The 27,028-nt window shown below is 45.5% G+C and overlaps 1 protein-coding gene across 1 annotated transcript in view; it reads left to right on the top strand.

Moving 5' to 3' along the window:
* Nucleotides 1-4,037, top strand: part of Zswim6 (zinc finger SWIM-type containing 6) — a 165,448-nt gene extending 161,411 nt beyond the window's left edge. The window contains 2 exon segments of the mRNA NM_145456.3: nucleotides 1-82; nucleotides 1,357-4,037. Of these exon segments, the coding sequence (NP_663431.3) occupies nucleotides 1-82; nucleotides 1,357-2,219 (945 nt within the window). The 3' untranslated portion in view covers nucleotides 2,220-4,037.
* The last annotated feature ends 22,991 nt before the right edge of the window (nucleotides 4,038-27,028 follow it).

The following is a 27,028-nucleotide window of genomic DNA, read 5'->3' as shown; positions in this document are numbered from 1 at the left end:
GTCATGCGAATGACCCTGTCAACCCTCAATTGGCGACGTCGAGAAATGGTGCGGTGGCTGGTGACATGTGCTACTGAAGTGGGTAGGTAACTTGGAGGGCAAGTTTGTAATAGGATCTCAACTCGCATTATGAGAAGCCCCTGTGCCCTCAAGCACACACTGGGGACTCTCTTATCCAAACCTCAGCCTTCGCTGCACAGAGCTGCTAAGCAGTCCCAGCGGGCAGCTCCAGCCCCCTACTTTAAATGGAGGGACTTGGTGAATGCGCTGTCCATTCAGTTCCTATATCCACCTCATCCCTCCAAGGGCCCTAGGGAGAGGGTGGCCACCTTGTATGACTTGGATGGACTTGGAAGTGTGTGAGAAATTGTAGTGGGGGGCCATAAGAGAATCATCTGGCTGGCTGTCAGCTGTGACTTAGGGGCCCTTGAGGCCTAAGGTTTCCCTTTGCAGGACAGAAAGAGCACAGACACTGGTGGCCATGGCTGCTTAAAACAGCCTTTCTTCCTGCTTGTGTCACAGAAGGAAGCACAGCTCTTAGTGAGAAGACGCTGCCTTGAGATTCTGACAGGAGACACTGTGAAATACACTTACTGTCCTTCCCTCATATGACATGCTATTCCAACAACCGTGAATTTGATCTCAGTATGAGAATATCTTTAGATTATTAAAGTGCTCTGTTGCTGAAACATTACAAAGGTATTAGGGCTTTGAGAAGTGCCCACACCCCTGCCGCTGTGCTAGGGCCGACTCCTACTTTGTGTAGGTGAGTTCTGTGTACAGGCACTTAAAAGACTACAGGACGTTTGTTTCCAGCGCCTATGTCATCGGCAGAGTTCTATTCTGTTCACTCTTTTCTCTCCTGAGTCTGGGTGATATTTTCATAATTGTAGGTCTTAAAGTTTTGTGTTGTATATTTTTTAAACTTAAACATACCACGCCACATATATTAAATCCCTATTTGTGGGAAGGTTGCCCTTTGTTTTGTTTTGTTTTTTATTTTGTTGGCCTCCAGTTCTACAGTGAATGACTGGCAAGAGGTTCCAGCGAACAAGTCCTCATTAGTAACAAACCATTGTCTGAAATGGCAAGAGGCGCAGTGCAAATACCAGCCACCAAGAGACTTGTTTCTTTATTATAGGGAGTTCGTGCTCCTTTCGGGCATTTCACAGAATACCAATGCAGGTAGCCTTATTCTGAAAGGCTGCTCCCTGGCACGGTACCTTCAGTGTTCCCGGTCTAGCTCCTGTTCTGCGATGGCTAACAGTGCGAGCAAGCATCAGTTGTGAACGTGCAAACAGAACCTTATCCAGACTTCCTGTTAGCAGTAATAAGGTTTGTTTATGTTCCTTGCAGGCGTTTATGCCCTGGACAGCATCATGCAGAGCTGGTTTACACTTTTCACTCCCACGGAGGCCACGAGTATTGTTGCGACTACCGTGATGTCCAACAGCACCATAGTCCGCCTCCACCTGGACTGCCATCAACAGGAAAAGCTGGCCAGCAGTGCCCGGACGCTGGCATTGCAGTGCGCCATGAAGGACCCGCAGAACTGCGCCCTCTCTGCACTGACCCTCTGTGAAAAGGACCACATAGCTTTTGAGACGGCGTACCAAATCGTCCTTGATGCTGCTACCACCGGCATGAGCTACACACAGCTCTTTACAATAGCACGGTACATGGAGCACCGTGGGTACCCGATGAGGGCCTACAAGCTGGCCACGCTGGCCATGACCCATCTCAACCTGAGCTACAATCAGGACACACACCCTGCCATTAATGACGTTCTGTGGGCCTGTGCGCTTAGTCACTCCCTCGGTAAGAATGAGCTAGCAGCTATAATACCTCTGGTGGTTAAGAGCGTCAAATGCGCAACGGTACTGTCGGACATTTTGCGCAGGTGCACCCTGACCACCCCGGGCATGGTGGGACTTCATGGAAGGAGGAACTCTGGCAAGCTCATGTCACTGGACAAAGCCCCCTTGCGGCAGCTCTTGGATGCCACGATCGGGGCCTATATCAACACAACGCACTCACGCCTCACACACATCAGTCCTCGGCACTATAGCGAGTTTATCGAGTTCCTCAGCAAGGCCCGAGAGACCTTCCTAATGGCACACGATGGACACATTCAGTTTACACAGTTTATCGACAACCTGAAACAAATCTACAAAGGCAAAAAGAAGCTGATGATGTTGGTTCGGGAGAGGTTTGGTTGATAGAACTTGTATGAATGGGGTGGGGGTGGGGCGGGAGGGGCGGTTTGTTTTTACTTGAGCCTGCCTTTGTACCCTTTTTAACTTAAAGAACAGAGCCACACCGGTATTATATGTGTATAGTTATATTGCGTTTGCAGACTAAATTGTCATGTTGTGAAAGTTTGTGTGTTTTTATGTTTTTCCCTTTTTCTTTCCTTTTGTTTTTAATTCCTTTTATTATTATTATTATTATTATTGGTTTGTGTGAGAGAGGTTGAGAAGGTTTGGTTTACACTGAGTATATGTTGTCAAGTGGCGAAAGTCCACATAGCTCTCCTGTTTTCTGTATACGTTCACAGCCTCAAAAAAAAAAAATAATTGAAATGGCTTTAAAAACCAAACAGAACACCTCCATCCTGTGATAAGTACCTCGAATGGATTCAGCTTTACTCCTTTGTAACTCATCCTCACATTTTCAGCATATGTAACAAACCAACAAAATGAAATACTAGTAGTGAAAAGGCTGACCCACGTGGCTTTGCAGTGCTCTTCGTCCAGAAGCATGGCACACGATGCTTGTGCATGTGGAAACTTAGCGACTGTCAACATACATTCTCAGGGATTTATCCAAAAAAAATTAAAAAAAAAAGAATGAGAGCATTTATTGTACTGTATATATATTATAGTATATGTCTGAATATTGAAAATATAACATTAACTAATTTATAAAAAATATTCTATGTAATGCAAAAATACTTGAAGCTGCAGTAGCTTGGTTTTAAACAAAAACAAAAAATGGAGAGGAAACGTATCAGAAGGACAGAAAGTACGCCTTGCTTCGGGGTTGGCTCAGGCCATGAACCTTCATGCCGGGCGGTGACGCACAGCCACCTACCGACTGCGTGGCTGGACTGAGATCTATCGGGAAGATTCTATACGTATATATATCTATACAGCTTCTGTATACATATGTATATGTAGACACACAGACACCAACAACCACTACACCACACATGCTTGTAACAGGCACTCGAATAGAGAGGGGCAACACACAGCAAGCCTTAGCATTAAGAACATACAGTGTGCCAGAACCGGGGTTCGTGCCTCCTAGCCTAGGAAACTTAAAATATCCTTTTGACACAAAACGCAAAATGTTTTCCAAGACAATTGACATGATACATTACGCCTTTGCAGTGAGCTAATAAGCTAACATTTGTGCACAGATAACATTATATATATTATATATCTATTCTGCATAGGGATTTTGACTGTGCAGGACAGAAAGTTGTGTAGGTCTGACTGTTCTACTTTTCAGTTCTCTCTCTCTCTCTTTAATATATTTTATTTTCTCTAGAATTACTCAAACAGAAGCAGCCTTCTATCTTGCCTTTGTCTTAATGCTTTAAAATAACCAAACTGGAGATCTAACTACCAAACTGTTCATTATATTATTAAAATACCAACCTTGGTTACAGTGTAGTGTCTTTACTTTAGCTGATGGTTCTGTAACCTTGTGCTTTTTAAAGCAACCTTATGTTTTGGTGCAAAAGTCGTCCTGTGTCTCTTGTTCCCTTCATTAGAAAACATGCTAGAGGTATGTTTGTAGGTATTTTTGTTTAGAAGAACTATTTCATGCGCTCCATTTTATTTATTATAATAGGTAAAAAGAAAAAAAAAAGGTTGTACTTCTTCACTCATGTAAACATGCTCATGAAGTTGAAAGTAATTAAGATTTGATACACTGATATCAATTTATTTATGTAACTAAATCACTGTTTTATAAACTTGTTAATGATCAACAATTTTTGTTTTGATTAAAATTAGTTTTTTGAAAGTTGATTCTGCCTCGTTTATATCTACCTTGTGATACTTGAATTGTGTGTTCAGTAACTATTACTGAATCTAAATGTTTAATAGCAGTTATATTCATCCTCCAAATATCTATGCACTGTATTCTAGGTACTTTCTTAGGCCCTAGAGATAAAGACAACAGCAAGCAGAATGAGAGCTGGAGCTTGCTGTCTATTTGGTATCGAAGACAGGTATAAATGAGAGGACCTCAAAGATAAGAACGAGGCAGTAGCTGAATTGGTTTCAACCGTACAGTACAGTTCGTCATCTCTCCCTGATTAATGACTATAATTTAGGGTGCTAAGTACTTCTTATATTTAATAAATGCTAAGATTGTAAGGCTTTGGGTGTGTGGTTTTAAGGAAAATTATAAGACAAATTCTATAGATTATGGGTCTGCACTACACTACCTCTACCAAAGATCTGTGTTCAGAAAGGTGAATATGTGATGTATGTATGTATGCATTTTAGAGTACCACAAAATGTACTGCAAAGTGCACAGTTCAGTGCAATATTTTAACGTTTCTGTACAGCAGATCACCAGAGGTTTCTCAAGCTTGCAGAGTGGAACAAGTAACAACAACTTCCTCTGGTGCCTGATAAATACCAATCTATTCTTTTGCTACCAGTTAGCTGCTTTGGAGGCTTCCTCTGAGTAAATCTATGCAGTGATTTGTCTTCTTGCAGCCAGCCTATTTCTCTTAGTGTGCTGTCTTCCCGCTTCATCCATGTTGGAGCATGTGCCAAAATTCCCAGTTTTTAAGGCCGCACTCCTTCCGACATACAGATCTCCCACATTGTTTACTTATCCGTCCATCGGTGGACATTGGACTAGGATGCTTCTACTTTTGGCTGTTGTCAACAATGCTGCTTTTAATTGGGGAGAAATTTTTTGGAAAGATTTCCAGTTGTGTGAATGTGGGTACGTACCCAGAAATAGGAATTTAAAAGGGGGGGGGGTGCTTTCTTATGGTTTTATTGTTGTGAGGATCTTCACTTTCAGGAGACGTTTCCTCTTAAAATATTCTTAGTTTAACATCTGGTCTTAAAGGTAGATTACAAATGTCAAGAAGTTAAGCCAGTAAGAAGTGAAGATAAATGAATCTCTGGTGACCTCAGAAGTACAATTATTGTCTAGTAGAAATAAAACCTATGTGGTGGTATGGAAGCAAACCTATGCAGTGGTCCACAACTGCCTCTTTTATTGTAAGCTTACTCAGTTTTGTAATCCTTCATATTGCTGAGGGCAGATATAAGTTTATGTAAGCGCTGGAACATTCCATATGAGGTAGGCTGCCAGAAGGCAGCTGTGGCATCAGAGGAAGATGATACATGCATGACTTCCAGCTGCCAGGAAGTGACCTATTCCCTGGTGGAAATTGGTCTTGTTTTCACAGACCATCTCTACAGGGAGTGCTTAGATGTCTCATGGAGCTTTTTGGAAAAATGATGGGGAGTCATGTGCTGGTCCTCCAGCCCCTCAGTTGTTTAGTGACAGCAGTCCTGCAGACAAGCTGATCCGTGTACATGTGTCTGGTGCTGAGAAACACTCTGAGACTTAAGTCTGAATATCAGGAAGGAGAAATGGAAGTAATGTATTTAGATCGTCAGGAGGCAAAAGAGTTGACTCCTAATTGGAGCTTTTATTGGGTCTGTTATTTGAGGATAAGAGCTATAGTTTGGGATGGCAAGTATTTCATGACCTTCAAATACTGGTTGTCAGCTGAATAGAAACTGGGGCCTCTGTAGTCATATGTTATAATAGTATAACAAAATTAATGAAGGAGAATTGAATTTTCTATATTGCTGAAAAACTTAAAGGGTAATAAATGGTCAGAGTATGGAAAGAAAATCATTTAACCTGATACGCTTTAATAAAAGACATGTGACCAGGTAAAAGTATTCACCAATATGGACGAATTCAGTGTAGTTCAGGCCAAAAACAAAAACAAAGGCACTATGTTGGGAAAGTTGTGGCTGGTCCATTCAGTAAGCTTTCTACTGTATGATGGGGAAGCTTCAGGTCCAGGGTTGAAGCACCTGCAGAACATAGGTCCCACAGAGGGAGGTGTGCAAGCTGCATTGGTGGCACATGTCACAGAGGAAAGAGGAAGGTATAATTTTAGGAAGACCTGATGGGAGGGAGACACAAACATTCCCAGGGGAAAATGAAGGAGCTGGCCATTCAGATGTATGAGGCACCATGTTCCATGTGGTGGAAGTATGGAACGGGCTAGAGTGTCAGCAAAGGCAGATTGGGGGGAGTGATGAGGTGGGCAGAGGGGTTCAAGGCAGAGCTGGAGTGGTGGACACATTATTCCCAGAGAAAGGAGCAGGGCGAGGAGTTAGGAGGTCGTTATACACAAACCATTTGAGTTTGGACCCGCTGGGCTCAACAGAGAGGGTGACCAGCGTTTAGTCTTCATGTTGGAGAAAAGTTGAGCCGTGTCCTGGTTTTAGATGTGGCGTGTCAGGAACCACCAGAAATGACTCCCTAGTTTCAATCTTGAGCTGCTGGGAGATGTTCCATTAACTAAAACAGAGACCCTGCTAGGGAACAAGTTCCTCAGAAGAACAGGAGTTCGGTGCCGCCCACTTTAAAAGCTGAATCCTGTAAGACCCACGAGCAGCTGTCAGTGGGCGGGTCAGGGAGAACTCAAGAGCTAATTGGATACCTACATTACCCCACCCCAACCGGGTCTCAGTGTCTTGACTTCTAAAGGGTGGTTCCGGTGGTTCCGGTCCTGCACCAGGCCCTCGGAGCACGTCTTTACTGTCTAACTGGTTTTCCATATGCGGAAACCACGCTTCCGATCCTCATCCCATCTTCTGGGAAGTTCCCATTTGGAAAAAGCCAAGGAGGCCCTGTTTGGACTGGGTCATGGCAGGTAGAGGGACGCTAGTTACTGAGAGATGTGATTCCCAGAAAGCCTATCGCAGCTGAGAAACCCTTTATGTCTTATGTACCGACAGCAACCGGAGCCTTAGCAATCGTTTGCACTGATTTCATAGTTTCTACATTTTGAAGAATATTAGTTGCTTAAAATTCAACTAAAGAAGCTATAGGCCCCGTACCTCTGTTCTTTCTGCCATTCCTACCACCCCCTTACTTCCTACTGTGAAATTTCAAACCCACGGGAGGATTGAAAGAGTGACAAAGGAAAAGCTGCAGCGTGCTAACAGTCCATGAGAGCTGTTAGTGAGCTCCTGTGACCCACATTTATAGCTCGGCCTGGGCTCCAGGCCCTGTCTGTGTGAAGGACCAGGCTCAGCTGAGAGACATGACTGCTCCCTGGGGCACCAAAGTCCAAAGTGAGAAAGAAGAAAACTTCCTCTTCTCAGAGCCAAACTGGAGACACCTTTCTAGTGGAGATAGAAAGAACTAGGAAGCAGGAAAGAAAAAGCACTTAAAAAAAATTGCCCTACATAGATGTGTATTAACATTCAGTCAGGGAAGTGGGTGTGAAGCAGGAAACCCTTGGCTCCCTTGACAGATCCTCCCTGGAAGACATAGGCCTGTTTGGAAGGATCTGCTTTTCCTCTGTGCAAGGCTCTTCACTGGGCCGCTGCATTGTAAATATGTGCCTTTGAGAAATGCAGTGTTGAGCGGATGAAATATCCTCTAGAAGAGTTAGATCATTACTTCCGCTTTAGAATAAACAGTGTGCTGCCCGGGTCCACATACACTAAAAGGATGCTCAGGATTAGTATCCAACCATAGAGTTTGGATCCACTCGCATCACTGTCATGACCAAGCAATAGTGCCGGGGAACCTTTCGTGCTTAGCACATGAGACACCGTCCTTGCTGTTTGCATCGGTGAGTGCATCCGTTTAGTCGTGCATGTGTGACTACCATCCCAAGTTAACTCAGGAAGGTCCACAAACACGAGGTATCCACGATCACCCAGTCCCAGACAGCAAACAGCTCCAAGCCCTGGCAACTGTCTCCATAGCCACTCCTAAGTGGTTCATGGTCGGTCGCTTCTTATGGAATTGCATTTATTGATCACATACTGTGCCCGAGCACTGTAGAGCCCAAAGGAATATATTACATAGTTCCAACCCTCAAGAGAATTTGCTAAGATGAACTTAAAAATGGGTGAGCAAGATGACAGGGAGAAGCTATCCTGAGTTTTCCAATTTTTGCTTAGTGGAGCTGCATGACATGTGGCATCACTTTTTCCACTTTCCAAGTCATGCCTTCCCCTCTTCTCTTTCCCCTCTCTCCTCTGTGGGGGGTGTGTGTGTGTGTGTGTGTGTGTGTGTGTTTGTGTGTGTCTGTCTGTCTGTCTGTCTGCCTGTCTGCCTAAACTCACACCAACTCACCTAACACTCCAGAGAGAACCCTAAGCATAAGTCTATTTTCCATTTCTGGATCTGATTGCCTAGTTTGGATGTGGGCACCGAATCTACATCTTAGTCACTGCAAAAACAAAAACGGGGGCGGGGCCAAGAGGAAGAGCAAGCCCATTCATTTTCACATTAGCAGGATCTATCTGATCACCTCAGTATCTGCACTGTCCCATCACCAAGGTTTGTTTATTGGACTGTGGTTCATGAACCACCTGCATTAGAGCCATCAGAAGCCCAGTCAGACATACCTATATCTGATGCACTCCCAAGATTGAGTTATTAGGGACACAGGACTGTATATAATGAAGCTAAGTTTAAAAAAAGATTTTTTTTTTTGCTTGTTATATTCAACATACATTCATGTTACACAAGGACTGGGTTGAACAAGATGGTTTGGAAAAGCAGGTGTGTAGAGTAGCCTCTGGGCAAGACTAGGCCCCAGGCCTCTCAATGGAGCACAGACACCTTCTCTGTACCTACCCTCTTGCCACTCAGAGAAGTAATAGCTGCCAAAGGGCAGGCAGCAGGTTTCCACAGAAGCCAAATGTAGCCAGGAGAGATTGGCTGCAGGGTGAACCCAGGCAGGCTTTCTCCTGAAGGAAAATTGGAGTGGAACCCAGGGCATTCAGCAAAAGTTCTATTGAAACATCTTGTACAGTGTGGCCCCCCTGGGAAAATCCATACATTCGCTTGAGCTCACAGCATCTTAAAAAACAAACAAGCAAACAAACAACAAAAAAAACGCAGGAGCCTCCCTAGAAATTGCACAGCCGAGTCCCAGAGCAGCCCCGCCCAGTCTGGCTCACAGCTGAAGCGCATCTGTAGCCCCTGCTTTAAGCTATTCCATCATGCCAGATGATCAAAAGCCTCTTTGTTTTGTCTTTTCCAAGTCGTGCCTCAAACCCTCCCATCTCCTCTCTGGCAAAGTCACTGAGCATCTGTACTGGGGACTGGTAAATTTAATCTGTGGGTGAGATTCCCCAAATCCATTTTGATTGCTGTCACTCGGAGAGATCTGGAGGACTCATAACCAGCCATGATGTGTGAGGGACGTTTCTTGAAACTGCCTAGCGGAGAATTCTCATTCGAGGTTTACTTGCCCTTCAGGTCTGAGTGGGTTTTCTTCGACTGCCTGGTGGCTCAGGGAAGACAGAGGTGGGGGAGGGGGTGTTCAATCTTCGTTTCTCAAGCGCCTCTGTTTGCAGTTTCTTTGACAGCCACATGGTTTATAAAGAAGTGACTTTGAGGCAGGGATTTGCTTCCTCTAAAGCCGTCCTGGGACACAACTAGAACTTCTGTAGAGAAAGAGGATTCTTGGATTTGCAAAGCAGGTCCTCACATTGGGTATAAATGTCTCTGTACACTCTGTGGGTGACTTGGATAATTGATTGGCATGGTTGGGTACAGTAAAGAAGAGCCTGTCTGGCATTTGTCTTTTCTTTCAGCGTGGGACTACACACGGGGTGGGACCAGGGGCAGGCGGGGGTGGGGGGGATGGATAGATGTCAACTGACTCGTCATTCCTTGGAGGTTATACATGTCAACTTTGTTTTTGGAATGACCTAGAGCTCAAAGACTAGCCAGTAAGTCCGGCCTTGGGATCCATCTGTGTCTGCCACCTGAATGCTGGAATTACAAGCCAACACCACCGTGGTGGCTCTTCTGCATGGGTCCCAGGGATGAAACCCAGATTCTCATGTGTGCACTGTAAGCCCTTATCAATTGAGCCATCTCCCTCATCACCTGTCTTGTTTGTTTTCATTAGGGAGACATTTAAACATTCCTAGTCTGATTGTTACCTGGCCCACTGGTGCTTCCTGGTCTGACAACACAAGGCTCTTGGTCTCCTGGTCAATAAGGGAACATTTGCTTTCAACCATTAGTCATCTAAGGTGCCTGACTCATCTTGACTCTTCCATTGAAGCCGGGATGCTTTTGGTTGCACATGTGAAGTCTACAAGCCCATTAAAGAGCCCGTAAAATGGTTTACTTCAACTTGAGTAGGATAGGAAGCTCAGAATGTATAGGTAAAACCAGGACGCCATGAACTTTGCTCTGCAAGGAAGGTAGCTTTACTAGTGATGGGCATCTCTCAGTTGCCTCTCAGGAAGCCCTAAGCCTCCTTTGTCAATGGAGTTGTAACGTGGGGTCTGAGATCTCATTAATACTACTGAGAACTACCGTATTAGATGGGTTCTGCCCTCTCACAAAGCTGGATGGTCACCAAAAGCAAAGAAGGAAGCTGAGAAGCAGTGGCTGGGCACAGAGCTCAGTGCTGGAGTGCTTGCCTAGCAGGCACAAGGTCCTGAGTTTGATCACCAGTTACACACCTCCACCCATGCAAAACAACCTTTAAGTGGGTGCGGTAGTACATGCGTGTAACCCTAGCACTTAGGAGGCTAAAGTAGAGGAACTGAGTTCAAGGCCACTCTGGACCAGGTGGCAAGATGTTTGTAGGGGGGGTGGGGGCGGGAGAGGGGCAGAGAGAAAGGAAAGCAGGAGGGAGGAATGGAAAAAAAATGGGGAAGAGAGGGAGAGGAAGAGGGAGGGAAGAAGGGAAGGGGAAAGAGGTAAGGAAGGAAGAAAAAGGAAGGGAGAAAGTACGACAGGGGTGGTCTGCCATTTGATATCAGCAAGTGACAGATATCTAAGAATAAATGAAAAATCACTGTCTTTGAATTGGGCCACATATCGAAGAGGATGAGGAAGAAAGGCTCCATACAGTCCCTAATCTGTAACTGCTGATTTCTAAAATAACACAGGGCCAAGATCACACAGAGAATTTTTGCTCGACTGAAACTCAGGCTGGCCTGGCCCAGGGTTATCTCTTGCAAAAGGCTGGTCCAGGGACGCGAGCCTCATTGAAAGAGAACAATCAAGTAAGGAGTAGTAATCAAAAACGGAATCAGCCCGGGCTCTATTCAAATATGTTACAAGAAACATATGAAAGAAATGCTAAGAAAAAGAAATGGTTAAAGAAGAAAACTCAGGCATAAGAAAAATGTGGTCAAGTAGATAAAAGCCTTGATCCTATTTAAAAAAATAAATGAATTCAAACAATGTGGCACCTCAATCTAAAAGCTCAAAGCAGAGAATTAAAAGCAGGAGGAAAAGCAGCTATTATCAGCATTATTCTCGCCTTTTGTCAATTCACAAACAGACCTTAACATGTGCCCAACGGGACTCAGAGCAATTTTCTGTCTTAACTCACCCATCCTTGCAACAGCCTGTAGGTGAGTGGGCGAGTGCTCTCCTTCACTCACCCTAAAGATGAAGAACCCAAAGTCAGATAACTTAACCAGCACTACATCCCGGCAGCCGTGACTCAGGAGCCCTTGCTCTAACCGGCATTGGCAGGGTGCTGAGAGAAACCATAGAACAGGCCTAAGACGCTCACAAGGGAACAGTGACTGCGGAAAATGGGAACAGGCAAGGCAGGAAGGAAGGGGTGGAAAAGCAGCAGAAGGAATGGAAATGGAGAAGAGTCTGGCAATAAAGAATTGAAAATACTAGCAGGAGATGTCAGTCCAATGAGCTCTCCAAACACTATTTCTACAGCCAAGCTCCTGCAAATAGAAGAGATTAAATTCTGGGATCACTCAGGAGTGTTTACAGAATAGAGTCATTGGATCGAAGTGCATACCCTGTCCAAGGAGAGCTCACATCCTCAGATCACAGCACAGCACCTAATCTGCAAAGATGAGGAGAATCCCAAAGGCATTTGTACAAGGAGAAAATCAAGTCCACGCTAAACTTCATGGTAATAACACATTGGAATCACAAAAAAGACAACATAGGCAATCTAAAAATGTCATACCCAGAAAACAAAGGAACTATAAAGGCAGCTGAGGGGCTGAGATGGCTCAGTGGTTAAGCTTGTTGTACTGTTACAGAGGACCCAAGTTCAGTTCCCAGTACTAACATTAGGAAGCTAACAACTGCATGTAAGTCCAGCTCCATGAGATCCAATGCCCTCCTCCATGGCTTTCACTGCCATTGCCCTCATGTGCACATACACATGTCAAACACATACATACATGGAAAAACTCACATACACATGGAAAAACACACATACACACAGACAAACACACATACACATAGACAAGCTCACATGCACATGGACAAGCTCACATGCACATGGACAAGCACACACATACACATGGACAAACACACATAGACAAATGTATAGTTAGAAAGAAAGCACCAACAACAAAGCGCAGGTGACGAGCCTTTTCAAATACTCCAGGAGAAGCACTGCTGACCAGTTTGCAAAGAAGCTACAAGGTCAATTTTTAGCCAACCAGGAGAAATTTTGGCTAGAGAAACGGTGGTGACCATCAATCATTGAGCTTCGACCTAGAGATAAAGGTATCCCTAGCGGTGGGAACTGTGGTCGGGTGGTAGGTGTGGTGTACCTTCTGTGTCTAAAGACAAGATTCTGAAAGGGAGAAAAACAGACAAGCAGCCTGTGGTAGTTTGAATAAGAATGGCCCCCAGAGACTCCCAGATTTGATTACTTGGTCACTAGGGAGTGGCACTATTTGAAAGGATGGGGAGGTGTGACCTTGTTGAAGTGGGTATGGTCTCCTTGGAAGAATTGTCCACTGAGGGATGAGCTTTGATTTTTTTAAAAGCCTAAATAGACCCAGTGGCTCTCTCTCTTTCTCTCTCTCTCTTTCTGCTGCCCGTGGATCCAGACGCAGAACTAGCAACTTCTCCAGCACCATGTCTGCCTCCATGCCACCATGCTTCCCGCCAAGACAGTAATGAACCAATCCTCTGGAACTGTAAGCAAATTCCAATGAAATGCTTTCTTTTATAAGAGTTGCAATGGTCGTGGTGTCTCTTCACAGCAGGAGAACAGTGTCTAAGACACAGCAGTTTTCAAATATTTTTAGATCTGGAAGTCAAAGAATAGATTTTTTTTTAAGCAAATGCATGACAATAATGTAAGTACATCTAATTGTGAGCAATTGGTTAGTTGCTGAAAAACTAAGATATACTGTTAAGTGGAAAAAAAGCAAATCATATATATCATACATATGTATTATATATATTAGCATTTAATGAGTGAAAAGATTATGTGTATAATGTGCTTATAAATGCATATTGTCTATTGAAAGCTATATGATCATTTTCCCTACGGAGAAGAAATCTGCTTGGTTATGGTACAAGTTTAGGAGAAGACTTCATTTTTCACTTTTATCTTTGGAATCTTCTACCACTATACCTCCTTCTTACCCAAACTAATCAATGGTTATTTTTAACGCAGGCTTTGACACATGTTCCCAAGCCTCAGGTCTATACTGTTTTGTCCTGTTCACCCCCTTTGTTGGGCATATTTGCCTCAGCTATGAATTCCCTTTATTTAACTCCAGGCGATTCACTTGAGCCCGCCTGAAGAAGCATGTGCCACCACCTTGTCACAAGCCTCTTGCCAGGGACCCTGCCCTCACATGGAAGCCTCTACTGGCCTCTCAGATGGATGTGCACAACTGGAGAGAAAGACATCTGTCCCAAGAAGGCTAGGGAAATTGATGTGGCCCACAAAAGGGCTTAATACAATTGTGTGTCTTTTTTATTCTATACAGAAAACCTGCAACCCACTGAGGCCAGGGCACTGTGCACAAAAGAGCTGAGCTATAGGCAATGGCCTCTTTCTTGACTATTGAATTCAGTGACCCAGTGGAATCCTCAGACTGCGACAACAACGGAGAGTTGGTGATGAATTGTCCCAAACGACTGCAGTTCTATGCATCTCACAGAATCCTGGGCTTCCTGAATGGGCTGCTGGAGCACCTGATGCCCAGCAAGGTCAAAAATGGCTGCCCACTGCTGGGTGATTAGCTGCCTCTTAAATCTCTAAGTACACATGTCAAGGTGCCCCCCTGTGTCTGGCTTCACCTCCCTCTTCAGGCCAGGCAAACCAGTTCCCTCCAATGGAGCCGAGCTCTTGGCATCTGCCTGAATGTTCTCTGGGAGTGATGTTTTATCTGGCTTCCAGCCAGGCCAAAAACTGACTCAGTTCTGAGGTCTGAAGTCAGAGTTCCCTTGGCATGAGATGGTCAGATGACTGTGCCAACAACTGTGGAGATGGCACTTGTCTTAGTTAGGGTTTTACTGCTATGAACAGGCACCATGACCAAGGCAACTCTTATAAGGACAACATTTAATTGGGACTGGCTAACAAGTTCTAAGGTTCAGTCCATTATCATCAAGGCAGGAGCATGGCAGCATCTAGGCAGGCAAGGTGCAGGAGGAGCTGAGAGTTCTATAGCTTCATCTGAAGGCTGCTAGCAGAATACTAGCTTCCAGGCAGCTAGGATGAGGGTCTTAAAGCCCACACCCACAGTGATACACCTACTCCATCAAGACCACACCTCCTAATAGTGGCACTCCTTGGGCCAAGCATATACATGACATTTATACAAACCATGACAGCAGTTTCCTGGCTTCTTCTGGAGCACTTTAAGTCTGCCACACCATCCTTACTGTCTAAACTGTTCATCTCTGGGATCCACAACTGTGCAAAGTGCCCAGCTTTTCCCATCCATTACCAAGGCATCTTTTCCTAGGGCAGATGCTGCACAAGGAGCTTTGTGGCAAATCTCCTAACAGCTTCTGGGGCTGATGTTTGTGGTTTAAAGATTTAGTCTTGTGCCTGTCTCTACCTGAGCCCAAATGTACAATTTGTTCAACTGGGTCTCTGTCTCATTCTTCCTATGCTGCAAGCCTTTCCGGTGCTTATCATTACCTGCATCTCTAGGTCCTGCATCTCTAAGCTTGCTACCATTCTTGAATTGTAAGTGGGCTGGATGAATTGAAAAGCAGGAGCTGACATTTGAATCATACAACTGTGTATTTCGCTCTTCTTTCCCTGTCTCTCTTACAGAATCGAAACAAGTGTAAAAAAGACAACACAGACTCCAGCGCTGTGGACAGGATGGAGGAGCAGATCATATCCCCTTTGCCCTTTACGGCCTGGGAGACAGAGCTTAGAGGGCACTGAGAAAGTAAATCTTTGCAACGAATTGGGACCCGTGAAATATTCGAAGCAAGACCACCTCATTTCTCCCAACTTTGTGGCTTAGGTTCTATTCCCCCTTGAGGGGTGGGGGAGATGGCTCAGTGGGTAAAGCATTTGTTGTGTAAATTTGAAGACAACGGTTGGGGACTTCAGGATTCACACAAATCATGGTGGGAATGGGATAATTACAACTCTTGGAAGTGGAGACCAGGGAATAATCTCCAGAATAAGATAGTAGCTAGGCTAGCTGTATTGGGGAGTTCTTGATTCAACCAAGAGATTCTGCCTCAAAGGATAAGGCAGAGAGCAAACAAGGAAGACTTCTGATGTCAGGTACACATGTGAACATCCATCCATGCACATGCACTATACACAAAAAAAGGAGCCCAGCGTGGTGGTGCACACCTTTAATCCCAGCACTTGGGAGGCAGAGGCAGGTGGATTTCTGAGTTCAAGGCCAGCCTGGTCTACAGAGTGAGTTCCAGGACAGCCAGGGCTATACAGAGAAACCCTGTCTCAAATAACCAAAAAAAAGGAGGAAATTATTTTAATAATAATGTACTATATCTCTATAGATTCAGGTGGCTTATTTGGGACATGGCAGCAATCTTTAAAGGAACTGCTTTTACTCTAGGAGGCTGGCTTTGAAAGTGCCCCACCTTTAGTCTTGTTTCTGACGTCCTCACCCTCTGCAGTTGGAGCCCATATAACCTCCTTATCTGCCACGTATTGCTGAGCAAGGTTTAGTCAGGGCACAGTATAACTGTGTGTCACCCGGGTGGGAAGCAGAAGGTTTCTGTGACAACTCTCGGTAGCTCTTAATTTATTTATTTTTCTCCCAGGCGGTGTCCAGCAGAGTGATGCTCTTTGCACTGGCTCGGTTGGGATGGAGTCTGTGGATTACCGGGTTGAAGGGATGACTTGTCATAGGGCTCCTGAGCGTCCATGAAGGTTGTCCACCAGCACATTCTTCCCACTGTTGGGCTTGGAGAACCACATCTGCTTTGATCTCTACTCAGAAAACCTGGCACCGAGTAACTCATAGAACCCAGCAATGTATCTCACTTGGAGGCAGGGACGCCTAAGATCGAGGCATCAGCATACTTGTTGTCTGCTAAGGGCTGCCGCTCTTCACTTCTGAGATGGACCTTGAGTGGATCTGATTTAGAGGGAAGAATGTCACACCCTCACAGGACAGATGGTAGAATGGCTGAAAGGCTGCCTAGGTCAAACCTTTTTTTTTTTACAAGGCATCTAGTCTAATTCTGAGGGATGGGCCCTCTTGTCCTAACCACTTTTTTTTTGGAGGCTCCACATCTTATTATTATCACAGTGGGAACTGCTGGATTTTGGAAAGGACACTGACCATCCAGAGTGTGTTGCTATGCACAGCAGCACCTAGTGATGTGTGTGTTATCCTGGCCCAGCACAGGAAGCACCGTGGGAGGAGGTCTGATAGTTGGTGAGCCCAAGACTTTCTACAGAAGCCATGGACATGCCTGTGGTAAGGAATTTGCCTGTTGCTGCAATGTGACAAGAATCATACTCCATTACCACCAGCTGAGCTCAGGCAGATGACCCAGGACCAAGGTGAACCTCTTTGGACTCTGACCTAAATTCTCACATTTATGGTCTTGAAATTCCTCTTTGGCAGCACCTCCCTGGTTTACAGGTATAGAAAACCCAGAGGATATTTACTTAAACACAGCCACGGTGCCAAAACCATGCCTGACTCAGAGACCACAGTTGTGCTGCTAGCAGGTGGAGCCAGACCTTTGCATGGAATCTTTCTAAGTGGCAAACCATTACAGGCCTCGGGAGACTGGGATGTGTAATATTGCTCGGTCCTCAGATAGTTCTTAGAGGTGATAAAGGCTAAACTAATTAAATCAATAAATAACAAGAGGATCCTGGGGTCTTCTCAGGTCCTGGAAACACCTATTTCACGATGGCACAGTCAGCACATCAGCGCATTTGATGAAGGCATGGAGGAGGGCAGATGTGGTCTGCCTCTGCAGAGGAACTCAGAGAGATGGCCACCTTGGGAAAGAAATGGCAGTGTGGCCTCCCTGAGCAGTGGAGAGAATGTCTTGAAATTGGGGACATCAGAACCCATGACCTTGGAAAGAGACATCGTCATGGAGAAGGGTCACTGAGGATAGAAATGAAGATTAGCAGCTTATGTAGGAGGTCTAATTTTGACTATGGACCTTTGGGAGATGGCTGTGCTGCCAGCAGTCTGCTCTGACACCTTATACCTGGCCACGGGCTCTTCCTGACACCCACACAAGGTCTTTGGAGAGGAGCCATAAGCATGACAAGCTGGTGGGCAAGCAGGTACAAAGTTGGTTACTGGGGAAAGGAAATATGCCTCTTGGGTTTACGTTTAAGCTAACAACACTCAGTGAAAACCTTTGATGTGCCTGCACTGACTGTCTTAGCCATTTCTGTATTATTTTCTTATTTACATCCCACATTGTGAGTTTTACATGTTTCTCTCGCTTATAGAAATGTAGAGAGGAAAGGACCCAGATTCAGATATGGGAGGTCAGCTCTCCACAGCTACACTGGGGGAGTCATAATAAGAGCCTGGCCTATTGATTATGTTGACGCAGGTCTGGGCCTGTTAGAGCTGTGATTTGGGCTCCTCCTCTGTGTCCTTGACTTCCTAGACCAAGTCCTCTGCATCACGTGGTAACCGCCTACAGACTTTCTACCCTGCCAGGCCACCCCCCACCCCCCCCAGCATTCAGCTGGTTCCTTCCTGCTGTGGGGACAAACTGGCCTCAGGCATTGTTCCCAAAACACCCAGAAGGGACAGGCTCAGAGAAGACAGGTGGCATCAACTTCTCTGCCCCAAGGCAAGGAATTCATCTGGGAAGGCTCAGTGTCTTAGTTGGGGTTTCTATTGCTGTGAAGAGACACCCTGACCATGGCAACTCTTATAAAGGACACATTTAATTGGGGCTGGCTTACCAGAGGTTCAGTCCATCACTATCACAATGGGAAGCATGGTGGCACGAAGGCAGACATGTTGCTGGAGAGGTAGCTGAGAGTTCTACATATGAATCTCCAGGCAGCAGGAAAAGAACTGTGTGTCACTGAGCCTGGGCTTGAGCTTCTGAGACCTCAAAACCCAGCTCCACTAACCCACTTCCTCCATCAAAGCCCTGCCCACTCCAACAAGGCCATACCCACTCCATCAAGACCACACCTCCTAACAGTGTCATTCCCTAAGGGTCAAGTATTTAAAAATATAAAGGCCACACCTATTCAAACCATCACTCTCAAGCGTCCTTGAGGGGAATAAAAACTTGGCCTAAAAGGCTCCTATGCTAATCTCCCTAGCCAAGGGAAAGCAGAGACCTTTGCACATCTAAGGCCACCACAGGGATGAGGGAAGCAGGGACAGGAGCCTGTGGTGAGGGGCTCCTGGTGCACAGAGGCTTGGTTCTGAGACTAGAATCTTCTTTGTGAAGAGTGGAGCCCTGGTTGTCCCCAGTACCCAGAGAGGCTACTGTGTGTCCCAGCATGCAGGCCTGGCTGGCATTAACGGTTTCTTCCTTAAAACTGCCACTGCATCCACACTAGCTAGAGCTTCAGAATCATGCAATGGCCTGGCATTGTCTCTCAGGTGACAGGCTGACTGACTGAAGCAGACTGGGTAAGGTGTAAGTGTCTTCAGTGTCGCCTACCCTTCCCTTAACAAGTTTGAACAGTCACGTGATGATCATGTGGCTTGTTACTCCACAGTGACAACATTCAAAGTGATCGAGGTATTCATAGGTGGTAAAAATCTAGTATGCATGAATTGAAGTGCCACTCACCCCCAGGCTTAAATCTTCATTCCTGCTTGATTCTCACAAGCATACACACACACACACACACACACACACACACACGCACGCACATGCACACAATCACACATACACACACTCAACCCCAGGTTTAAATCTTCATTCCTGCTTGATTCTCACAAGCACACACACACAAGCACTCACACTTGCAAGTTCAAGCAAGTACACACCTGCTCACAAGTATGCATGCACACACATGCATACTCACACATATGCACACATATACACACACCCCTGCAGATACATACCCACTCACAAGTATGCATGTACACACATGCACATTCACACATATGCACACACACTTGTAGTGAGTGGTCTCACCTCCTTGTTCATTCTTTCTATTGCTCACCTTTTTACCACTTTTTCTGCTTTTCAGGATCTAAAGGGAAGGGGCTATGCAAGGAAAAGTACGCTCCCAGGCAGGATCTGCTTCCTGGGTGGCTTCATTCTCTCATGGAGACCTCATTTTCCTGTTATGATCTCAGTGTTGGGGATGAGGCAAAGGGGAATTGAATTGCTTCCCAATCCACTTAGCCCAGGCTGCACTGTCCACTGGTTTGCACTGCCTCAATTTAGGCACTGAAGTGGAGAGCCGGAAGACGGGACTCTGTCTTTGCTCTTTTACATGCTAAAGGCTGGGGGCTTGGAACTAGTTTTGTCTATGTCACTAGCTAGCTGAGCATCCTGGGAAAGGTCACCCACCCCCTGTGACCACAGGGGCTTCTCTTATAAAATGGAGTCAGTCTTTACCCTTTAGGGCTTGTCTAGCTAGAAATAACAGATTGGAAGTAGTTAAGCTTCAGTGGATAAAGGCTGCTCCATCTCGTGGCTGCCACTTTATTACTATGGGATGTGGGGACCACATGGCACATGCAGTTGTCTCTTGCAGGTCTAATGGTACAATTCTGAGGCTTTAGTTTCTCCTTCATCAATCTCTGTCCATCTTGCTTTGGTCACTATCACCAATACATTGCCTAGACTCAAGAGGTAATCTCTAACAAGACTATGAAGTCCCATAATTCTGCCCTCCCCCAATTTATCATCTTATCTATACTTGGCTCAGTGAAGACTCAACAGATCTCTTGCCTGGACCGTTCATCTTAAATTTCTCTTCCTGAAAGCTTCCTAGGTCAGCTCTTCCTAATACCATTGTCATCAACAATGATTGGCAGCTACTTCTATTGCCCTGCGGTCCCTGCCAGAGTAAGGCTGTGGGATTATTCAGGTGCCTGTTTTCTCTCTTCTGTACTCACTGTAAAACCCCCAACGATAGGGACAGGATCTGTTCTATTCATCAGTGACCCACACAGTGACCCACACAGAAAACAGTCATGGGCTCATACGAGATGCTCACTAAACAATGAACAACCCCCATACAAACAGACAACCCCTGTGGGGGAAAAAAAAAAACCAACTCTGACCCCAGGCACAGCTCACTCTAAACCATTCTTGTGCTTTCTTATCAAGTCTAGATTCTGAAACCCATAGGGAAATATCAAAGCTCTGAGTCTGGCCTTTCAAAATTTAGCTTCAATTTACTTGTTTACAATTTCCATCCCTCCAACCCTTATCAGGGTTTCTCAGTGTTGGCAAGACTGAAAATTTGGACTTGATCAAGTTTTATTGTATGGTCTACCCAATGAATGATAGGATTCTGACCTGCGTTACTGACTGTGGTTGATGCCATCAGCACTGCCCCTGTATCTGACCGAAATGTCTCTAGACCTTGCAAATGTCCCCTGGGAGGACCTGTTCCCAGTTAAGAAGCAGCACTCCAGCATATCCAAAGCTCTCGCCAGTTACTCCAGCTGCAAGAGCAGGATGCTCCAGCTCTCCCTAATTCGGATCTCCTAACCTAGGCTGCGGTCCTACTCTGTGAAAGAAGACTTTGACTCATTGTTTTAGCACCAAGCCAAGGTCCCCTTTTCTTCTGAAACCTTCCCTGATTTCCATAGCGAAAAATATTTGAAAAACTGAATGATTCTATGTACATGAAAAAAGCTTGGGCAGCAAACTACAAAGGTGACATTTATCTAATGAATGGACAAATGTTCGTGTATGGTGCCTATATAAAGAAACAGAATGCCTTCAAATAGTAGAATGTCATTTCTCCCAGAAAATTCATAGTAACTTATCATTAGGAAGGTCTGATTCAGTTGTGAATCCTACTAAGAAAAACCTTAACACCCTAAGCAATATCTACCCACCTGTGTAAGAGTAGCATAATTGTTTGGAGAATAGCCATCTACTGTCTGATTGGCCCTAAGGCCTGCTTCACTGGAAAGAACCCATATCTGGTGTTGGTATCTACAACTGTAGTTAACACCCCATGTCTCTGAAGGTTTAAAGCTCGAATAGGCTAACTACATTGAAATAGCATCAAACTGCCTTCTAAATACACATTTATACTCATGAACAAAGAACTATCCTCAGCCTTAATCAAAAAATGTTTCTCTTGACAGTGAATGACAGTGAACACAGAGGCTCATGGATGTTCAAGATGCTAAGAATAAGTTCCTATTGAAGGGCTTAGCCCTAAACAAGACATGCATACCACCTCCTCGAAGGCTTAGAGAATACTAAGTGGGAAAAGTGACAAGAACATGGAAAAGCCAGAAGATGGGACAAAAGGCTGAGGCATGATGTACATATTACTTTTGTTTTGTTGCTGTGATAAAACACCATGACTAAAATCTACTTACAGGAGATTATGGTTTGAGAGAGAGTCTATAATGGTGGGAGAGGCTTGGCAACAGGCAGTCAAAGCAGGAAGTAGAGAGATCACATCTACACACACACACACATACACACACACACACACACACACACACACACACACACACACACACACACACGTGAAACAGAGGGCAAACTGGGAAATGGAACAAGGCTATAAACTCTCAAAGCCCATCCGCAGTAATAGACTTCCAACAAGACTTCAGCCCTGCCAGGCAGTGGTGGCGCATGCCTTTAATCCCAGCACTTGGGAGGCAGAGGCAGGCAGATTTCTGAGTTTGAGGCCAGCCTGGTCTACCGAGTGAGTTCCAGAACAGCCATGACTACACAGAGAAACCCTGTCTCGAAAAAAAAAAAAAAAAAAGACTTCAGCCCTTAAAGGTCCGTAACCAACCAAACAGTATCACAACCAGGCACACACTGTTCAAATAGGGGAGCCTCTGGGAGCATCACTCATTCAAATAATCAGACCATCCTCTGGATCCCATATAACCATTGTGATAACAAACCCACAACAACTTTGATTAGTTGCTCTGTGTGGGAACAAGACAGGCTCTGTCAACAATTAGTCATGAGGGGAACAGGGGTTCATGAGGCCAGACCCCATTACTGTTAACCTATTGACTATCCATAGTTGCTGGGAGCAGGGGGAGGGAGTCCATTGTCTCCAGTTTCATATCTACCACGGAACCCACCAGACTCTGATTGTTAGCTCCCAAACCAGGCTCACTCACACGGCCTTGGTTAAACTCGATGGATTTTAAATAGAACAAAACATACAGCCAATGAGAAATATTCGTAGAAAAGCAGGGGTAGATCGGGACTGTAGGGGATGAGAGAGGGTGAGAGTGTGAGAGGTGTTGGTATATATTATATAAGTGTGTGAGAAACCATCAAAAATTAGTAAAAAGTTTTTTTTTAAGAAAAAAAAATAGAAATAACAACCTTATAGTAAGTAAGGGGAACCCATCCTAACTCTAGAGTGCGAACACTCAGGCAGAGTCTGAGACCTCAACTCAGATGCCTTGAGGGTCTTGTCCAAGGTGAAAACCTCTTAATTCTGTTCTGACTAGTGGAGTCTGCAATTTGAATTCTCTCCACTGTTTGCCGATGACTTGGGTAAATGGTACATGTTTGTAGTAGTCAGGGTTCTCTAGAGTCACAGAACTTATGGAATGTCTCTCTATATTGAGGGAATTTATTGTGATGACTTACGGTCTGTAGTCCAACTCCCCAACAACAGGCAGCTATGAATGTGAAGTCCAAGAATCTAGTAGTTGCTCAGTTCCACGAGGCTAAATTGTTTTAGTTGGTCTCCCATAGAAGTAGGCTCTGACAGATGTGCTGGCAAGTAAATGCAAGCAGGTGAAGAAGAGAGAATTTTCTCCCAATCTTCTTACGTAGGCTGCCAACAGAAGGTGTGGCCCAGATTAAAGGTGTGTACCACCACGCCTCAAAGATCTCCTTGCCTCAATCTCCTGGGATTAAAGGGGTGCACTACCGTGCCTGGGCCTAAACTTTTCAGGCCACTATGCCTCAAGATCTCCATGCCAAGATCCAGGTCAGAAATGTGTTTTCCAGCATCAAGATCAGGATCACAGGTATGCCCTCCAATTCTGGATTGTAGTTCATTCCAGACATAGTCTAGTTGGCAACCAGGAATAGCCATTACAATGCTCCTAGATACAGTGCTAGGCTCATGCCCGAGTAGTACCCTGGCCAATACAGAACTCCTTGTATTTTTGACATTGTTGTTGTTTTTGTTGTGTACTGTATGCCAAAGAGACCCTGCTCTGGGTATTGATTGTGTAACTCTGCCCCAGTGAGCATACAGCTCTCTCATCTTTGGGAATACAACTCCAGAAAGTCCCCCATCTTATGTGCCAGTTGATCTGCCTCCCAAGTACTTCGCAGTGCTTCATGCAGATCAAAGCCCTGAGAATCATGGCTCTTAAAATGTCCTAAATTCTCAGTAGCTCGTAGTGAGCTATGGAAATGAAGGGGTTTTAGTATGTATCTCAGTGGTCATAAAGCTCCTGGTCTGTCTGACAAACCCTTGTTGGCCCTGCTTGGGGAATTAGAAGGTTGCTGGAGCTTTCTTGTAGACTCCTTTATCCATCAAATCCCCAAGCTCTGGGCAGTAGAACAACATGGCAATGCGTGAACTCTCAGAACCCTAGGATGTTTCCACAAATGCAGAGGCAGGAGCATTGCTAGGGGTTCATGGGGTGTGGCAAGCTATAGCAGATTTCCCAGACAACTTATGTAGGAACTGGGGAAGTTCTACTTGAATTTATAAATAGTTCAACTGATTCTAAAGCCACTGAATAAGATTTGGGGTTGGCAAGAGGGAGGCTCATTTCCAGATTAGAAAGGAGTTTAGGTAGAGGCACCCCCATCCCTAAATCTATGCAAAGGTGAGTTTTCTCTAACTTCCTCAGTCTTTTAAGCCTTGACATCTAGCAAGGATGTAGAGAAACCCTGATCCAAGCTCTGACCTTCAGCGCCCTCCCACTGCCTCTCCATCTCCTTTCCAGGAGCTTCCTCCTTCTCTCTGCCAACTCTGCCTTCACTAAATTGCATTTATTCAAATGATGGGTCTCAGAAGGATGCCAGACCCAGCAGAAACCCCTCAGGGATTAGAACCTGCCGGTTCCCCAGAGCGGAAGTATTTCAACCCCGAGGCTCTGGTCACTGAGCCAAGCCCCTGAGGGGACAGGATGCAAATTTTGTACTTTAAAAGTCTTGGGATGGGAGAAAAGGTGTCACAGACTCACTCTCCCCACTGAGAGTGCCAGTACCCTCACAGCTCTGCCTCTGGCCTCCAGCTGCAGCGGGCTCAGGGTGCAGAAGACAAAATCAGCTTCCAGCTCGAGAGAGATGCTCGCACAACCCTCACCATCTCATCTTCAGCCAACACCCACCTGCTTTGCATTTTATGAGACCCTACTATGTGCAAGAAACATAACTATCCTCAGAGCCGGCAATGAAGAAAAGATATATGCTATTCTAGGTGGTCCTGGGAAATCAGGGCTCAGGCTTCATGGACATCACACACCTGGGCTTACATCATTGGGTCTCAGTATTCCCATTTTAGTTTTGGTTCAGGCAGCCATGTGTTAGAACAACAGCCGCATATTCATTAGTGTGCTTTTGGGGAACACATGTACCTGGATTACAGGGTAAAACCTGGGTGGGGATGTAAAAGGGTCCAAGCCCCACCAGCTTGCTGCTGGAACTGGGAACTGGGAACTGGGATCCTGATGACAGACCCTGGGTACTGATGCTGGAAAGCAGTTCTGTAATAAATCCCACCGAGGCCTCTAAAGACCTGCGTGCATTTTGGAGAGGATGTATCTGATGCTTCTTGAGGCAAATCCTGTCATTTCTACTTCCCTAAGTGTTGGCACCAGGTGCCCTAGTTACCTTCTCGGACTCATGGGGGACTCCTATCTATTCCCAGAACGGTAGTGACATGTGATATTTGAGTGCACCTTCTTAAGTCCCCATTGCCTGCATAGGTTGTTTTTTTCCCCCAGCTTATCCTGGAGCCTGAGATTTCAGATTCACTAGGGAATACCATGGGGACATAGCTGTCCCAACCAGTGAGGGACTAAAGCTAGATTCGAAAGAGCCAGCAACTGCCTTTCCTGGTTAATCCAGTTCCAATATAGCAGAGAGGGCTGAACAATCCAGAGGCCCAGAATGTACAGGTCCTCAAACTTAGACATCTGCCTGCCTCTGCTGCTCAAGCTCTGGGATTAGAGGGGTGCACCACAACCACCCAGCTCAGGCCAACAATCTTATATAAACTGCTCAAGCCTCGTGTCTCTAGAATATGACCTTATTTGGAAGAAGGACCACTGCTGATGTAATTAGTTAAGATGCTCTCCTCAGGGGGACTTCAATCCAAGATGACTGATGTCTTTATCAAAAGGGGGAGATTTGGAACCAGGCATGCATGTAGGAAAGACACCATATGAAGCTGGAAGCAAGGGTGAATGAGACCCTTATGAACAAGGGAATCTCAAAAACTGACAGCAAGTCACAGGGCAAACTATCATTGTCCAGAAGGCCTGTCCATACTGTGACCCAAGACCTCTAGCCTCTAGAACTATGGGAAGCCAGGTGGTCCAGGCGAAGTAACACAGTGTACTGTGCAGCTCGGCCTTTGGATCTTATGAACTATTCCTTGCAGAGCCAGCTCCCAGGTGGATCACTGTCCTTGCGAATGATCCTGTAGTGGAAATGACAGTAGTGGCAATATTTAAATTATTGGGTTTTTTTTTGTTTGTTTGAGCATCTATTTATTTACCTGGCCTGTTTAAGTGCTGACAGTACCATAAAAAAGGATAGTTCTTGGAGAACTACATACCAGAGACCAGGGTCAGCAAAGTAAATGTGTGAGTAACAGACAATAATCAGACTGTGACAAGTGTCATTGGGGAAAATAAAATGTGACAGAGAATAAGGAAACTAAAATGGGACTAATATGTGGGCATGGTGGGGGGGTCATTTTAGGAGAGAGTTCTGGAAGAGAGTGACATTGCAGTCACCCCTGAATGAGGGGAAGCAGTGCCACAAGCACTCTGGAGAAACACACCCAGATACAGAGCACACGTGTCAAGACTGGGGCCAAGAGGATGCCTGCCAGGAGGGTGGATCTACCGGAGTCTGGGGCACTGGAACAGAGAGCAATGAAGGACCAAAAGGACCAGACACTGTCTTCTACCAGTGCCACAACCCAGGTCCCCTGCTGTCCTGGTCATAAACCTGAGGTGTGGAAGAAGCTGACAGAAATACTTCCCGGAAATACACTGAGGTGGTTTCTGGAGACACACAGGAAATGGATTCTCTACTAGAAACTCAGGTCAGTGCTAGTCCAATGCCACCAGATTAAGGTCCCAAGTCCTCCTGTTCAGTCAGGAAGCCATTTTGTGTGGGTATCTGCTTTCCCCTTGGAGGAAGTCCTACACGGAAGTTCCATAGAGCCCTCACTTCTACC

The sequence above is a fragment of the Mus musculus genome, chromosome 13, assembly GCF_000001635.26.
Source record: "Mus musculus strain C57BL/6J chromosome 13, GRCm38.p6 C57BL/6J".
Taxonomy (NCBI): domain Eukaryota; kingdom Metazoa; phylum Chordata; class Mammalia; order Rodentia; family Muridae; genus Mus; species Mus musculus.
The sequence above is the reverse complement of the archived record's forward strand: the minus strand, read 5'-3'. Positions and strand labels throughout refer to the sequence as shown.